The 17,750-nt window shown below is 40.9% G+C and overlaps 1 protein-coding gene across 3 annotated transcripts in view; it reads right to left on the reverse strand.

Moving 5' to 3' along the window:
• Positions 1–2,170: 2,170 nt before the first annotated feature.
• The window catches only part of nf2a (neurofibromin 2a (merlin)), a 35,348-nt gene continuing 19,768 nt past the window's right edge, over positions 2,171–17,750 (reverse strand). The window contains exons 7-16 of one of the 3 annotated variants that reach the window (XM_034225294.1): positions 15,962–16,037; positions 14,738–14,872; positions 14,480–14,554; positions 14,217–14,330; positions 13,419–13,541; positions 12,935–13,152; positions 11,051–11,156; positions 9,252–9,370; positions 8,424–8,583; positions 2,171–3,660 (exon numbers count right to left, since the gene is read on the reverse strand). In XM_034225294.1, the coding sequence (XP_034081185.1) occupies positions 3,610–3,660; positions 8,424–8,583; positions 9,252–9,370; positions 11,051–11,156; positions 12,935–13,152; positions 13,419–13,541; positions 14,217–14,330; positions 14,480–14,554; positions 14,738–14,872; positions 15,962–16,037 (1,177 nt within the window). In that variant the 3' untranslated portion in view covers positions 2,171–3,609. Of the gene's footprint in view, positions 3,661–5,972; positions 6,381–8,423; positions 8,584–9,251; positions 9,371–11,050; positions 11,157–12,934; positions 13,153–13,418; positions 13,542–14,216; positions 14,331–14,479; positions 14,555–14,737; positions 14,873–15,961; positions 16,038–17,750 lie in introns of those variants that run through there. The other 2 variants (XM_034225295.1, XR_004569895.1) reach the window with 2 other exon arrangements.

Consider the following 17,750-nt stretch of genomic DNA (forward strand, 5'->3'; position numbering starts at 1 on the left):
CTTTGCCATCTTATTTAAATTGAAACATATTTTAAAATAAATTGTACAGTACATTTCGCTCTGGTAATCCACTGGAAATCCACTCCTCTGGTGGGATCAGGATAATCCAGTTTTTTGGGATCAAACTGATCCCAATCCTGTGTTGTCGGTTTGAACTACCCGTTTTGAAGATCTGATCCAGATTAAAGCTTGGATTGGATTTCCTGATCTGATCGGATATCAAAGTGATCCTAATCCTGTTTTTTGGTTTTGAACTCCCCAAAAGATAAATCTGATCGGATCAGATAGGGATTCAAAGTTTTTGAACTACTGGGCCCAGGTGATTGCAGGTATGCTTCAAATATTATATATGAAATGTTAATTTGTGAAGATTGACTTGCTGAACAAAACATGTTGTTTACAAGTCTTGGATTATGGTCCTTTACATGAATGCCTCTGACCAGTGCCTAAAAAGTTTGGATAATGTGTACCATTGTGCATTACGCTTTGTTACTGGATGTGGATATTGTGTACACCACTGCACTTTGTATGCTGCTGCTAATTGGCCATCTTTGTCTGCATGCAGACTTTCCCATTGGTTGGGTTTTATATATATCCCTATCCCATATATAAATAACAAAGTCTACATGGCCTGCGCTCCCAAGATTGTATTCAGATGCTGGTTCCTAAAGTGAGAACAGCACTGGTATAAAAGCTTTTAAATATGCTGCCCCCTCTGCTTGGAATAATGTACAGAAGGAGCTGAAACTGTCAGATTTGATCACTATGGGGGAGTTCAAGTCCATCTTAAAGGACAGAACAAGAATCCATTGGTCAAAGTGATTGCTCGTATATCCCAAAATTGAATTGTTTTTAATGATTTATAATAGTTTATTTTATTTGTATATTGACAGTTAATGTGCCATTTCATTTGTGTTTTACGACAGCTGTATTCGCCTGCCTGTATTGTTTTGTGTTTTATCTGTTGTAACTTTGTTCATGCTGCCCACTTGGCCAGGTCGCTCTTGTAAAAGAGATTTTAAACTCAGTGAGACTTTTTACCTGGTTAAATAAAGGATATCTATATGTAGGTAAAATTAACTTCGATTTGAAAGAGCTGAAATTTGGCAAATAATCCAACAAAAGACAAATTGGCTTTTTGTTGAGGTAGCCAGCACGTAATGATGTGATCATATAAGTTCAATGGAAAATCTCTTAAACAACTGAAACTGTTCCTTTTTCAATTATGCCCTCACTATTTTAATTATGTATGCCCACACTTCCAAGCAACTTGGGTTTAAAGGTACCAACTCCTGTAAAAGGGAAATAATGAGGTTTTATTTGCAATTGTACTGAGCCAATGTAATTTCTACTGCATTATGTTTTCATTGCCTGAAGTATGCAGACTCACCATGGATTATGACACAAGGGTTTTCCCTTCATATTGTTTGTGCTTCTTTTATAATCAAGCAGTCCCCGTCAACTCCCCTACCCCTGCAGTACGCTGCAAGACAAATATGTGTCTGCACACAAGTGTGTGTGTGTATGTGTGTGTGTGTGCAGGTGTGACGTATGTGTTCCCCTGAGAATGGAAAAATGACAAAAGATGTGTTTCTTTCCAATCGTATTCCCTCTCCCCTGTTTCATAAGGTAGTGCTGACGCAGAGGCTGCGCTGTGTCTGTTAGTTTTCCGTATCCCCCCAAAGACCCCTCCACCAGAGTCTAAGCCCCGGGGGAGAGTTGGCTCCGGAAGACACCTCTTTTGTCACGACACTGACAGGCAAAGCGTGACCTTTCTCCAACAGAGCCCAGAGGTGACAGAGCTGTGGAGAAGCCCTGTGACCTCAGTGCCACTCACTCTGCCAGAGAGCTGTCAGTCTCAGGAAACTCACATTAAAGAGTTAACACACAATTCTCACCCACGCATCCGTAAGCACACACACAGATCTTGTCACTCAATTAAACAGTGTATGTGATCTGACTCTAGATGGAAGGTGCTTACGTAACACTTGAATCATCTCACAGGTGTAATTGGATGTCGGTTTGGGTCGCGTGGAAGAGGTTCTGACGCCAGCAATATCAAAGCTCACATGTTTCAAAGTCTCCCAAAAATAATTAACAAACGGGTTATTTCTGGATGGGAAAAAAAACGCAAACATACAAAAGAACCTGATATTCTTTTATTTTACATTAAAAACATACATATATGGTACAATGTTTCTGTAAAAAATTGATATCTAGTTATAAAAGGTAACTTTACCTAGTGTTTTTTTCAAATACTGCTTAATAATATTGTTAAATGCAATCCTGAAAGAAATATATTTCCTTCACATTGTAATAATAAATTGCTTTCAGAGGAAAAGCACACAGTAACTCAAAAAGACACATTCATTCAAAATAGATGCAAATTCATGTTTTTTGATATAAGTGGTTGACTGGCTGTCTTCACAAACACACAAAACACGGACAGATGTGACACAAGCTCGCAAAGAATCCTAGTTCCTTCGCTACAATGTGTAACGGCATCCTAAAAAAGTGTGAGGCAGGCAGAGAAACACGACTCCTCTGTGTATCACAGGATGTAAACACAGGTCCAAAGGCCTCGTGCACAACAATATGTTTACATTTACCATAACAATTGCATTAAGACACAAACATGGAAACACAGTTTGAGATGTAGGAAACCAAACAACAAAACCAAGACAAATGACTCGTAATAAGTGACATAAGTGGATTTTCAGTTTATAGTATCATTAATATCTACCACGGCCCATCAACTCCCAGTATTAACAATGAATGGTATAATGGCCTTCATGCCTTATTTAAACATTCCATAAAATAAAAAGATATGTTGGAGGCGTGTGGCGCAGTGGATAGAGCATTGGTGTAGGGACCAGGGGGTCACAGGTTCAAACCCCACTGCAGTCAGCATGCCGTTGTGTCCCTGAGACACTTCACCCCAAATTGCTCCTGTGGGAATTGCCCACAGTATTGAGTATGTAAGTCGTTTTGGATAAAAGTGTCTAACATGTAATGTAATATGTTAAACAACATACTTTAAGGATTTTTTTTTTGCATTAGAAATCAAAATGGCAGTCTAGACGGCCCTTACTAAATATCAAATATTTGAGTCAGGTAAGGGCAACATTTCTTATAATCAATTTGTTCTTTTGTTTAACTTTATCCCTTAGAAGTCTATTTCTATTAGAATTTAAAAACAGTCAAAAAAAGTAGATCATCCAAGACTTATATAATAACAATTCTTAAATTAAAATGACTGTCTCATTACAGCCACAGTGGAACCGGATCAGTCAAAGACCGATGTTATTCCTTCTCATCATCTACCTTTGTTCTTCGCATGAGTAAAAAACCAATACCCATCCAAAGTATTCACTGAGAATGTGCTGTATTCACACACTCGGACTGTAAACACACACAGATTTAGAGCAGTGACATTATGTGTTCACCATATAAGCAGATAAAGGCAGTGGTCATTTTCTTCTGTCTCATAGTGGTTTCCCAGTAAGAGCATAAGGTCTCACAGTGGCGGCCAATCATTTAAACCAACCAGGAATGTAGAGTGATGAGGTTCTTGGCAGGTGTGCATCCCCACCTTTACAGGTACGTAGTTTACAGTTCCTCGAAGAAGGCCACCCGGGTCTTGGTGCTCTGTAGTGTTAGCTATGGAGGAAACAACAGACCACATACGATTTTTTAGTCTGAAGTAAACAAATACTTAAACAACAAGCAAGGGAGAAAAGTTTAAACAATTGGACATTGTCACTGAAGAGTAATGTCACATAAATCATCGCCTTTGTATATTCAATGCAAGCACCATGACCACCAAGTCTGCCTCAGTTTCTGACTGAGACAATAGCAAAGCGTAGCTGATGATCAGGCATCATAAGGTGATGTCCAGAAAAGTGCGGGAAAGTACCGGATAACGTGCAATTGTCCAAAAATCTGACCAAAGTTTTGATTAGTTATAGCGTATTTTATACTCTGACTGTAGTGCAACATTATCTTGGTGTTACAGATGGGCACTGTCATGTTTGTAGGCAACATGAATTATGGGCTGTTTATTTTTGCCATGTACAGTAATTCGCCCGAGTTGATAAAGACGCATAGCAGTTCAGTATAGTTATAACAATGTTGGGTTGTGGAGTGGGGGAGATATACCTGTCGATCCTTGATGCCTAAAAAGATTCAAATTGTATGTCTGTTTCCTGTTTTATTTTTTAGAGTGTTTCACCCCATGTGTGTCGTGTCTGTTTTTACTTCCTGTCTCTTTTGATTACCTGATCATGTTCACCTGGTGCCCCTGTGTTTTTCTGCCCTCCTCAGCTGTGTCGTGTTCTTGTCCTGCAGTTATTTCAGTTCTGGTTTCATGTCATTATTTGTTGGATCCTTATTTTCAGAGAGGTTTGGGCTGTTTGTTTAGCCTTACCATGCTATGCCAGAAAACATTAACGTTTTTTTTGGGTCCACCCTCCATTTCTCTCACGTGACACAAACGATCCGAAGTCTGCAGGAAGGAATACTTCTAATATTCATTGATACTAAATGTGTTGGAGGCAACAAACTACATCAACTCCTGTCTCGCAAATGTCACCCGTTCTCATCTGGTCACCCTAGCAGCACCCTGCGGGGGTCTCTACTTCTTGGGAGCTTGTTGCACTCTAATCTTACTAAAACCAGTCTTTTATAAGAGCCTACTCTTGCTTTAGAATTATGCAGTGTGTATTTACTTATTTTCTGACGTTTATTTATTTTCTGACATATAATTAACTTCATCAGCACTACTTGTACACTGGTCTAGCAACATAACCTGCACTATTTTATTCAATGTTTCAAAAGTTTCATTTGCACTATTTGTATTTGTTGTCTTATATCTTACATTGTTGGAGGAGCTTGGGACCTAAGATTTTCATTGCCATAACTACAATGTAGCTACTGTGCATATGATAATAAAACCATTGAATCTTGAATCGTTTTATACACCGCAAAATACTGGACCAAGGTCAATTTAGCCGCCATGCTAATGAAGATACACACATTTATGATTTCTGCAAAGTACATGTAAAAAAGCTCAAACAACCACAGAACATTTCGATACAACACGTGATTGTGACTTGACTAATCAAATATGTTCTCATAAGGAGAGGATAACTGGAAAGTCTGTAGACTGTTGTGTATTACCTGAAAAGACCCCCTTAGGGTAATTCTGTTTTTATTTCATTTCTGATGGTATGTAAAAGATATGCAGCATTCTTGATACAATCTACATTGAAACCCAAATCAGGCTCGATGAGTTTGCAACAAAAACTAATGTGTAGGTTATTTTAAATTCCTTTCTACTGCGGGACTATGAAACAGAGATGGGTGTGTAGAAGATCAATGCCGGTCAGAGAAAGTACTGCTAATTGTTTTTCTGTCCAGGTTTAAATGAGCTGGTGAAGAATTCATTCAGACTGTGCTTTAACCCCTTTGGCACAGCTTAGCATTAGCTTGTCTAAAACAGCTTCTGTGAGCACTGCTTCAAAACGACTGGGCAAACTGTTTCCCCTCTTCAACATCTGTAGGGTAAAGGGAATTAAATACACTGCCAAAGTAAATAATAGACTGAGGATGATTGAAGAGAGTTTGGAAGAATCCAGCTTATTTCTGGGGAATGTGTAGATGGGGGCAAGTCAGCAAATCTGAACAGATAATGTGTGGGCAAGGGATTGATTTGCAGCACAATGTTTACAGATGAGCTTCTATTGTCCCGGCTGACAGGCAGACTGAACCGTACTGTGTGTTCTCAGCTTTGTACTGCACACTGCAAACAGTCTCCATGTCGGGAAGAGAGCAAGAACTCTTTATAAAAAGGTTTTCATATTTCACAACAGCAACCTATTGACATGAAATAAATGCGTTTGTATGTTGTATGGATACTTGTGAAGACTGCGATGAGAGCAACCTCAATGGTTGACCTCTTTTGTGCCACTTCACACAGTCTGGATAGACTGCCACATAAAAAAGAATAAAAACATTCCCTCAGTGTGATGAGGGGATGAGAAGGAGCTTTCAGGAGGGCCTTTGTAGCCGAGTGGTAACTGCGCATACCACATTACAGCAACATACACCAATTATATTACTTGCCAACCATCTTTTTTATTGAAATATTATCATGAAAGAGTACCTGATTAAGATAATGATGCAGTCTTTCTACTTCGTTAAGTGTGAAAACGTGGGTTTTAGCAAAGGTTTGACCGGAGAAAGCCACACAGCCATCCAATGTTTCAGATCAAAGTTAAACTGAACGCTGGATGGAGAACATTTAGCCCGGAGAAACAGCCTGTCTCTTCTGGCTCTCAGACTTGTCCTTTCTTGCTCTTTCCCTCTTCTTCCCCATCCATCTACATGACAAATGACCGAGCAGAAATCAATTAGCGCTTAACAGGAGTATTTTACAGTGGGACACAGGAAGGCAGAGAGGGTGGGCTTTTTTCTAATGCAATGTACTCAGAGCACAGATCACATTTGTATTTGATACGTTTTATTGAAATGACAGACACACGGGTGGGAAGATAAAGGAGAATGTGTCTAATCTGCCAGTTCATCAAAGGACAAGGGGAACTTTTTATAGCAACTCCATCGCCAATCAATTTAGGATTATCCCTTCGGCTAAAAGGAGATATTTCCGTCTCATTTCATATCGTCAAGCGAGACACTTCTGTGAGATGAAATACTTAAGCTATTCTCACAGAGGGAGTTGACCTAAGATGAATACAGAAACACAGATTTCTCTCTCAGTTGATCTGTGAGATCTTTTAAGAAAGTAGACTTAAGACCAGTAATCACTGTGCCGTTTTAGAGGTCATAGTTACAAAATGAAGGAGTGCTCCACCTCTCTGCAAGGGGTTCCATCCAAAAAGAAACTTTAGTCTGAAAAATACCCCGGAGCAAAGTTTAGATTGTTGCTATTAAGTGATGCTCTGAGAATCAGTAATAACCCGCCTATGAATAATAAGAGAGTTAGGCAAGTCCTTGAAAGATTATGTAGGATCAGTATTAAAACCACATTTACACTTCTTGTGTCTCCAGCTGATTGGACAGCTTTGAATAGCTAAAGAGTAACTTGTAAATGTAACTGCAATGCATTAGAAATAGGGCAGGGTGTTTTATTAACTACCTCTCTAAAATGATTTGATATTTTATCCAATCCAATACAAGAAAGGCTAATCTGCAAAAATACCGTACACTGCCATTCACAGGGATTTGATTTGATTCAATTAGGAATTGCACTGGTATCTTTACTAAAACAAAGTGTGACTAACAATAGTTTCTCAACTTGCCAACCCAATGACAAATGACGATATGATGCAAGGTGCAGGCAACGACTGCATGTAGTTATGGCTGTAACCAGATTAAATATACACTTTGCAAATGTTTCATTAGGACAGAAAAGCAAGCAATATACATCTGAGTCTGCAAACACATCTGAGTCACCATGATTACAAACAAAAACTCTGCCCTTAAATCTTGATGAATGATTTTTCTATCTATCAATTCCTCAGTAGGGCTGCAGGATTAAAGCCATAATGATTGCACTTAAAACATCACTGTTGATTAGGTTTATTAAGTTGTGGGAATCGTGGTCGCCATTAATTATCAATTGATTGTGCAAGTCTTTCTGCAGGGAAATTGTCAAAATCACTTTAAGACAGGGGTGCCCAATACGTCGATCGCAAAGGTAGTGTGGGTAGATCGCATGGCATTGAAAAAAAAGAAGAAGGAAAAAAAACAAACATTTTTAAAAAAAATTTTTTTTTAAGTTAGCCTATCATCCATCCTTACTATGGCATTTGCCACTTGATTGACGTACAGGTAAGCCAGTCTGAGTTGTATTGTGCCATACGGGTCCATACAGTTATGAGGGGGCTCTCTTAAAGCTCCAGCTGTTTCGGCTCCCAAACGGCTCTTCATCTTACCGCAGTTTACCACAGAGCCTTAGTTTCGCCGCTGCGAGGCTCTGGTGCTCGCAGCTCACGCGCGTGCTCCACTAGCACCGCTCATCGCGTCCAAATCGCGCACGTTCCGTGTTGTCCTGTAGCAGGCACCGCCGATGTCGGGGAAACAATCTTCAATACTCCGAAAAGAATCCACCAGACTCCTTTGCCCCTCCAACAGAGGGATGTCCTTGTCCTTTTCGTTATTTCAAGCGATAAAAACTCTCGATCTTCTCTCTAATTATTCATATTTTTGGACGCCCTCGGCTCGAGTTCAGGGCGTCCCGAGCTGAATAAGGGTGTCATATGACGGCAAGACGCCCCCCTGGCGGAAACGCTGGTGGGCACCCCTGCTTTAAGAGTAGAGTGTATTTTGGAGAGATGTACGTTTGGCATGTGTTACAAAGTGTGTTACCTGTACAGCATGCAAGCAGCCAAGCTGAGATTTACCTTTTTAAAGTTGCTGTGCTTGCTGGTCCCCTGCTCGGTGTTCTGGTTGTGAATGATGTCCAGAGGAGTCTCTCTCTCTTTCATCTTCAGACTCTCAATCTCTGTCTTCAGCTCATTCAGCTGCTCCTGCAGGTGCTTGCTCTTCTCCATGTACTCCACTCTGAACAGGATCACATTGCAGGTTGAGAGACACTTAATACGAATCTAAGTCCCCGTCTGCACTATGTCCTCATTAGATATAACTACAGTACTATTTTGAGAATCTGTGCTCTAAAATGTGCAAATTATTAGGACGTACAGCTTTGTAAATGTATCTATGACAGCCGGTGGGGGAGGTTTGCTTAATGCTTGTTGAAAAGTCCATTATAAAAATGAAAAAAAATAACACTTCTTAATAAGAAATCTCCCTGGTCATCACTGGCATGCGACAATTGCATTTTTTTATTAAAGCTCTTAATTCCATGGCAGTCTTTCTTCTTCTTATGAACAGTAACCCACCAATCGTCGACCTGTAGCCTCTCAGCTCACTTGCCTTATTAAATCAAACTGAATGACCTAACTATATAACAGCAAGGAGGTGATTACTCAGCTCGGTTTAAAAGGTGTTTTTCCTGTCTGTAATCACTGACACCAAGAGCTAAAAAGCTAGAATGCTGTCAGTGACATCAGCGAGGGTCGATCACCAACTGGAAGTACAATCCTGAATTCATGTACATCTTTCTCAATCACATGCTAGTGTATTACAAATCTGTCAAACTTTATTTAATCAGATTTTGCAGAGGCTGCAAGATATCAGGCAGCCCCAGCAGAGTAAAGCCAGCCACTCACTTCTCCTTCTCGATCTCCATGGAGAGGCGTTTCATGTCGGTGTCTTTAAAGTCAAAGCTGAGGTTCTCCCTGCTGAAGCTCAGGTCGGGAGGCATGCTGTCAGATGGCAGGCCAGGGGACTAGGAGGGGAGATGAAAGGAGAGAGATTAGAGGGAAGGAGGTGAAGTAGACGAGTTGGCAGTGGGGAAAAAAACTGAATAAAGAAGACATGAGAGTGAGAGGGACACGAAAAGGAATGCATGGAAAAGGCATTAGGGAATAGGGACATAAGGGAGAAACAGAAGGGATGAAAGATATTGACCTTGATGGTCATGGACCGTGATCACCCAAATGTACGCTTTTAGATCCTGACCAAAGGTCTGAAATGCATCGGCCACATGTCACTTTGGGAGTGAGCCAGTAAAGAAGTGGACCTAATACACAATATAAATGTAAATCCATTGGTTGGTGTGGGATTCCAAACTACAGTATGGATTCAATTGAAGTAAATACAGACTGGACAAGCAGAAAAAAGGCTATTTGTCCGGTAAAAATTGGAATTGTAAATAATATGTGTGTGTGTGTGTAGAATTTTTTTTTACGCATGATCTGATAAATCTATAAGGGAGTTCGTGGTAGCATGTCTTTTGTATTTATGTGCACCAATCTGTTTAGGCTTTTCATTCATAACCTTACAAATAAGTCGTTCTTTATCGATGGCCAGCATTATAATCTGTGTGTGTGTGTGTGTGTGTGTGTGTGTGTCCTAGCATTACTATACTTGTGGGGACCTACATCTGTTTACATAGTCACGCGTGGGGACTCGCCTCCCTTATGGGGACAAATTGGAGGTCCCCATGAGGGGAATCATTAATTTTAGGGTGAAGACTTGGTTAGGTTTAGGATTAGGGTTAGGGTAAGGTTAAGGTTACGGGTTAGGGTTAGGCATGTGTTGGTTAGGGTTAAGTTTAGGATAAGTCTCCAGGAAATGCATGTATGTCAATGTAATGTCCCCTGAAGTGATGTATACATGGTATGTGTGTGTGTGTGTGTGTGTACATGTGTATGAGCAGCTGAATGTGCAGTGTGTGGGTTTTTAGCATGTTGGGAGCTTTTGCGTAGGCTGCCTTATGTGCTGCCTGATCTTATGCAAGTATCTCCAGTTCAGTGTGGCTGTGCGAGGCTACAGTAGCATGTGTGTGTGTGTGTGTGTGTGTGTGTGTGTGTGTGTGTGTGTGTGTGTGTGTGTGTGTGTGTGTGTGTGTGTGTGTGATTTTTGCAAGGCTGAAACAGTTAACTATTTACATTATTTATTTATCTCTGTCTAAAAATATATTTAAAAAGATGCTCTTCCCATTTTACCACATCTCACTCTGGAAAAGCCGCGACTTTTTTGGGATACTAAAACATGTATCCAGGAACTATGGAAGAAAAATGTCATTTTCGGTTGTGTAATCCAGATTAAAAAGAAAGTAATACAAAAAATTGACACAATTATATTTAAAAAATAGCACAAAAAAAGCTGTCTTAACTCTCAAATATTGAGTTATCGTCCCTGATACACCACATCAAACTGAACGACATCACTTTGAGAATTGCAGGGGTACAAACTCATCAGAGGCGAACAGGGGGAAAAGATGCAAAACCACACTAGCGGTTTCACAGGAAGATAATAAGAAAGCGGTTGAATGTTTTCAAATGTAGATCAACAGTGGATTTAAGCATGGAGATAAAGGAAACAATTATGTATGGGGGATATCAGTTTAGAGCACTTGAAACAAATACATTATAAAAAATATGAATGCTCATGATTCAGTTACCGCGTAGACAGCCCTGCTGGTGATCTCCAGCAGTTTGTGCTTGGCCCTGCGCTCCGACTCCTTGGCTTCCTGCAGGTCCTGTCTCAGCTGCTCAGCCTCTCTGGCCCTGAGGGACAAACACAGACAGACGCAGTTCATGCTTTAATTCACCTACCAATCCTTCAAAGGAGACAGCATTATCTAAATTGAATCCAGAATCATCTTACATAATCGGTACGTTGGTACTCGAAGACCCTGGGAATGTCACTCTGTTATTACCCGGGTGATCAACGTAACACCGAAGCACAAAATCATTTCTGACTCCATTACTCCACCATGGAGTTTGAATGTTATGTGCAGTTGATTACATTTATTTTGATTGTGTTGCTGAACTCTCAGCGGTTCCTCGTTGATGTGGGGGAGCTGTGTGCCTCGAGGGTTTGAGTGGACAGTCATTTACATGTTGAGTGCCACAGGTTTTAACTTCCTCTGGTGCAGAAAGTGCTCATCCAGAAATTGCAGTTACTGGCAAGTGGTTAATAGTGCCCATTTGAAATGATTGCCTAATAAATTGTAAAGTAGAAACTGTAAAGTGATATTCTTAGTATCCATGTAAACTGTTTTATGATGAAAACGACCTCAGTTCTTTGCTTCAATGGATCAGCATCTATCAGGCTCATCACAGTGCTGATCAAGAAACACTCATCACTTCATCTCCTCATTCTTCTGACCTGAAAAGAACTAAAGATAAGTCAACAGCAGATGGTTAAAAGTAGCGGATTGGAACTAGGATGTGCCAAAAACATTCATTTTTAAAGCAGAGATAAAAAACGCATCAAAAGTCTGTTTCAGCACTGTGGAGCTTCAGTGGGAATACAACAGTGTGTTTGATAGGGATTCCCACCATCAATCGATTCTACTGCTAACAATGAACTAGCACAAATGAACTGCGGCACCTTAGTGCTAGGAGGAGAGCTGCTCCCCTTTGTAACTTTCCGTGCGCAGCAGCGTGGCAGTAACCACATGATTACCTGCTGCAGTGCAAGAACAAAGCCTTCCAAATTAAATGATTTTAAACAAGTTAGAAGTTCTTCGATTGAGCCATTTGAATGCAGCTGCAGCGTTATGCTCACAGCGTATCGACTGATTTATTTTCTGCTGAGCAAACTGAAATAAAGTATAGGGATTTGGGAGGGAGGCTTGCATTATAAAGGTAACACTTTGGGAAAGTGAGTAGGTTGTGGGGTTAAGTTGTTTAAAGGTCCCCTATTGTACTGTTTTTCATCAATATATTATAGGTCTCAGATATATACAAAACATGTCTCTGAAGGGTTTGGCTCAAAACACCAAACAGATCATTGTAGCATTACCCATAATCCCCTCTGTTTCAGCCCTGTTTCCAAAGTGCTGATTCTCTGTCTGTTACTTCAGATGAAAATAAGGAGCCCCTCCCCACGCCCCTCTGAGAGATATCTGGTTAAAAAGAACACAATGGAGCTCTAGGAGGAGATTCAGGTGATAAGGTGGGGGGGGGGGGGGGGTTACCTTGGTTGGTGATTGGCTAATGGTTACACAAGCCAAAAAATGGTTATGACATCATAAAGTGGCCAAAATCTGATCAGCTCATTTTCAGACATGTTTTTATATAAATGGATCAGGACAAAAAGTGAGAACGTCTTTTGTTCCTGAAACTTTCAGAATCTCTTTACACAGAGAGGACACATGTTGATGTATAAAAGACATGAAAAAGTGGATTTTGCATAATGGGTGACCTTTAAGGATCTAAAAAACCTGTGCATGTGAGATGAATACAGAAAAAGAGAATGTATGCATGACAGAGAGTGTTGACAGAGACAAATCCACTGCAACATGACTGGCTGTACACTCTCCTCCTCCTCTCCCCACCTCCTCTCCGATTCGTCGGCCATCTTGAGGGCCAGCATCTCTGCCTCCAGCATCTTCTGCTCCATGAGCCGCCGCTCCTCCTGGCCACGGATGGCCGTCACTTTGATGCGTTGCATTTCTGTCTCGGCCTCTGCAGCTTTCTGGGCCAACAGCTTAGCCTCCTCCTCTGCGATCTGGGCCTTCTCAGCCAGCAGGTCCGCTGTCTGCTCCGAACGCAGCTGGAGAGGAAGAGGAGGGAGGACAGACAAAAGAAGGATGGGGAAAGGGGGAAAGAAAAGTTGGAATTGGGAGTTGTGGGGAAATGGAGCAGAGAAAGAGAGATGGAGTTACGGGATGAAACGGGAGAGAGATTGATCGAGGGGAAAGAATAGACAGTGAGAGACAGCAAAGTGGAAGAAATGACGTGAACAGAGGAAGTGAAGTGAGAACGGTGTGACACGCAAGAAATGTTGCTGGAACTTTCCGTATATGTGACGTATCTTACCAGTGCGTCGTTGGCCATGTGGGCCTCGTCCTGCAGCTGAATCAGCCTCCTCTTCAGCTCGTCCCTGGCTCTCTCTGCCTCCTCCCGCAGCTGCTTCTCCCGCTGCAGACGCTGCCTCTCTACCTGAAGGTCACAGGACAGAGGATATGGTGGGGAACAAATGAGTGGAAATATGGATGGAGAAAGAAAGAAACAGAACCAAACATCATTAAAGAAAATGAGAAAGCATCATACAAGAGAGGGAAATCAGAGCACTTCTTTGTTGTATTGTTTTTTCTATATTAGGACCCTCACTAGCCTGAGCATTGGCAATTCTTCCTGGTGTCCACACAAATATAGTCAAACACACATGTACACACTATTGCCACAAAAACACAACAAACAAACAAACAAAGCAACTAATGTCATTTAATTAACATTTAAGGATGGAAGTGAAGCAAAATAATCAGCGGTTTAATTAATAAAAAGGTAATTTTGTGTTTGTATTAACAAGTCAGTGCCCTTAAATACTCTATGTGGGTGCTTGCGTTCCCTCTGTTGTCTGACTTGTAAAACAGATTTGAGAATAACAGCCACAAAGATGTACTGTACTGTTCAATTGAGTTACAAATTGCAAAATATTTGCAATAACATCTCATGTTGCCCTCTTTCTCTGTGTGTCCAATGTTTCCAACTCACAAAAAGTAGCATTATCAGTGCCGTCTTCTTGTGGAAATGTATACTACATTTGAAGTGGAAACCTGGCTACTAACAAGTTCATTCCTATACCCCCTTCTTTGTTTCCTGACATCCATGTACCTGTTTTCGGGCCCTCGCCTCTCTGGCCTGAGATTTCATCTGCTGGACTTCCAGCGAGTCCACCCGGCGGCGGCGTATGAACAGGTCATGGTTCCCTATACACAACTGGAGGATCTGCACAGAGAGAAACACAACCAGAGAATGGTTTATATTTACAATGATGTGTCAGAATATCAGTTCATCCCAAAACTCTCATTCACCAGCATCTTCCACATGTTATGAAGACCTTCACTATGAGAAATGACAAACTTTTACAAACTCACCAACTTGTTGACTCTTAGACGCGAAGAGTTGAACTTGAAAACATTGGTTTTCTTGCCGAGAGGTCTGATGGTAAACTAAACATTACCAAGACAAGAATACCAGATTGTTGATCAATACACAAGAGAAAACACCTCAACATTTCAAAGGAGCGAACAAAGAACATAAACTATGACACTAAAGTATTGCCTATATGTAGCTCTTTATTTAACTGAGTACCGCAGATCTTTGTCACAAAGAACAACAGCAGATTCTCCCACCTCCTTGTCGCTGTAGGAGATGTTGCGGATCTCATTCCAGGGGAAAGAGCACTTTGGTGTCAGCCTGTTGTCCGGCTCGTAGATGTGCAGCCCCAGGGCGTCCACTCCCAGGAGAAGATCTGTTCCCTTTTTATTCTGAACCACACACACAGCAGAGTGAACAAAGCTTCTCTTCTACCATCCATGCAGCCAACATGTATACTGTATGTACTTGCATGTGACAGAGGTGTCATTGTGGTGGCTCTGCTAGCCAAAAATATACAAAAATAACAAAGCCAGTTGTGCGGGCCACGGGGGTATGTGCAGTCTGGGCTTGTTGCTAATGCTACAGTCTATTACTTCATTTGAAGTTGACCTGCTGGTTTTCAAATGACTGAGCGTTTTAGAGAATTCACTGATCAAGGCTAGAGCGCCTCAAGTAAATGTTCATATTTCATTATGACTCAGCTGTAAAATGATCCACTGCCTTGAAACAGTTAATTATTTAAGCCCACAAAATACACATTTGTTTTTAAATTGTTAAAGATTAAAAAATCCCTTTTAATAAGGGACATTAAGCACAGGATAATTTACCACCCTATCTCATCACACCACAGTACAATTGACAAGCCTCCTATCTCTTTCACCCTGCACGTCTTTTTGTATTGCTCAAATTGGTTATTCTTCTTGGCCTTTTGAATAGTTTTCTATGTTTTTTGAATATGGCCTATCAGATTCTGGCATGAGCTGGATTTGGTCATGAATCGACCATAATGCCGTAAAAAAACAATAACAAAGATGTCACATGCCGCTGCATGTACAGAAGTGAAGAAGGAGGCCATTGAAGTCAGCTTTCGTTTATAAGATACCAAGATTGAGTAATAAGACATTATTTATTGTGCATTTTCAAAGGTTGCTCTTCTGTACAAAGTTGTGTTTTGATGCAGAGTCGGAGCCAGCTTCACTAAAACAGATTTCATCCATAACTTCAGGATGTCAGAGGGTACTTTTAATTACATCTGTTAACGCCCATCCCAAAACTCCCAGCCAGGAAACTATTTAGGACGATTTAAAAAATGTAGGGCCATATATGAAAGTGGCCCAAATCAGAATTGATCATATCAAATTCCATGTGACTTAAGATGTTTACATTGTCACATATGCACATAAAAAGAAAATCAGATTTGGGCAACTTTTGAAAACATATTGGCTTACTTTGTATAGATATAGCAAACGTTGGCTTACCCTGATTAAAAAGTAATTGACGCCATACATGTCCAGGTCCTGAGCTATTTTTAAATACTCCACCTCAGCGTCTTCCCTGGTTCAAGACAGACAGAGAGAGAGAGAGAAGGAGAGAGAGGGGATCCAAGGGAATGAAGAAGAGGAGGAAAGGGCAGGAGGAGAAGAGGGACAGAAGTGGAGAGAAGAAGAGATCAGACTTTTATTCCTTTGCTTTTGTGGAAAGCATCTGTCATGTGTGATCTACAAAAGCTCTGTCACACAGCTCTTGCGAGGGTGAAGACATAAGCACAGAACTGACAGAAGACACAAGTATGATTTGCTAACAGGCTTTAGAGGTCATGCTTGATGGAAGAAAACACTTGTCCTGATGCCTCAAAGACTCTAAATACTGTGACATCAATCGTTTCAAACTTGTTTTCTTCCTCTTCTCCTGCCAGATCTGTTTGGATTTCAGGGTCAACTCAGCAACAAAAAAAAGAGCATTAGCATACTTTGATGGCTGAGGAAGAATCAGGGCATGCTTCCGGCTACACTTTTAATCACTTGCTGTTTGATATGGGCGGTGGGAAATTGATGATTTAAGCTTCATCAAAGTTTAAACAGGCAAGATAGCATTATGCCAAGTAAACAAATCTTAACAAAGTTGGATACTGAGTACATTCTGACTTGAGTGTAATTGTAAGCCCTCTGCTCTGGCTTCTTTGAGCTTAGACAAAAATAAGAAGGAAATAAAATACAAATATCTGTAGGACTATTTATATTTTGTTGCACGGTTGAAAATGTTTCGTATCTTGTATTTTGAGGTGATACTGTGACACAAAAAAAACGGTTTTAATTAGATCAACTAAAAAATGCGTCACATCCAGTACTCGAGTTGAGGGGGGATGAGGGGGGTTGGCATCCCCCCTGAAATAAAAACGGTCAAAATCATCCCCCTTCTAAAACTGCCATCCCCCCTTTCCATCCCTTATGTAATTTGATCAATGAACGTGGCACTGGTATTACTGCTATTTCAACATTAATTTTGCGCATTTTGAGTAAAATACTGTGGGCGAGGGAGCACGCACACACGCAATGACATTTTTACCAAGTCACTGACGCTATACTATGCGAGTGCCCTAGAGGGCGCCAGAGCGCCGTGATGCGCCTGTTTGATCGATGCCAGAAGCGCAGGTAACGGTCATCACAATGGCCAAGTGACCAGGAGGACAACGCGATCTGAGGGACTTCATATTTAAAAATAACATTTCAGGTAAGTCAAGAGTCATTAATCTTAGTCGTTACTCACTATTTAGTCACCAAAGGTGGAATCTATGGACATAAGCAGCAATAACAACTTAGTTTGGAGTTTAGCTACGTTTTTCTCTCGTGTTAGCTAGCTGGTAAGACTCAAAACTGTTGATGAAATGATACCACCAGCACCAGGAGAGCTGAAACCCCTCCTTCAAGCAGTGAACACTTTGGTCATCTCCACAGCTGAGTGTGAATGTGGGTTTAGTCAGATGAACATTTTAACCACAACTAGAAGCTCCCTAGAGGTAAAAAGCATGTCAGCCTTGCTTTTCATCAAGTGTGTTGGCCCTCCACTGAACAAGTTCAGACCAGAGGTATATGTCAAGACTTGGCTTCAAAGCCATTGCTTAGCTAACAATCCGAAAGCAAGAGCCAGAAAAATTGAGACCAAAAAGCATGATTATGAAAATCTTTGGAAACTTCTATGAGATAGGGGAGAGTGGAGTAGGCAGCCATTGACAACATTGGTCCTATTTTGTATTATCTGTATAATCTT

The sequence above is a fragment of the Gymnodraco acuticeps genome, unplaced genomic scaffold (genome assembly GCF_902827175.1).
Source record: "Gymnodraco acuticeps unplaced genomic scaffold, fGymAcu1.1, whole genome shotgun sequence".
Lineage (NCBI taxonomy): Eukaryota > Metazoa > Chordata > Actinopteri > Perciformes > Bathydraconidae > Gymnodraco > Gymnodraco acuticeps.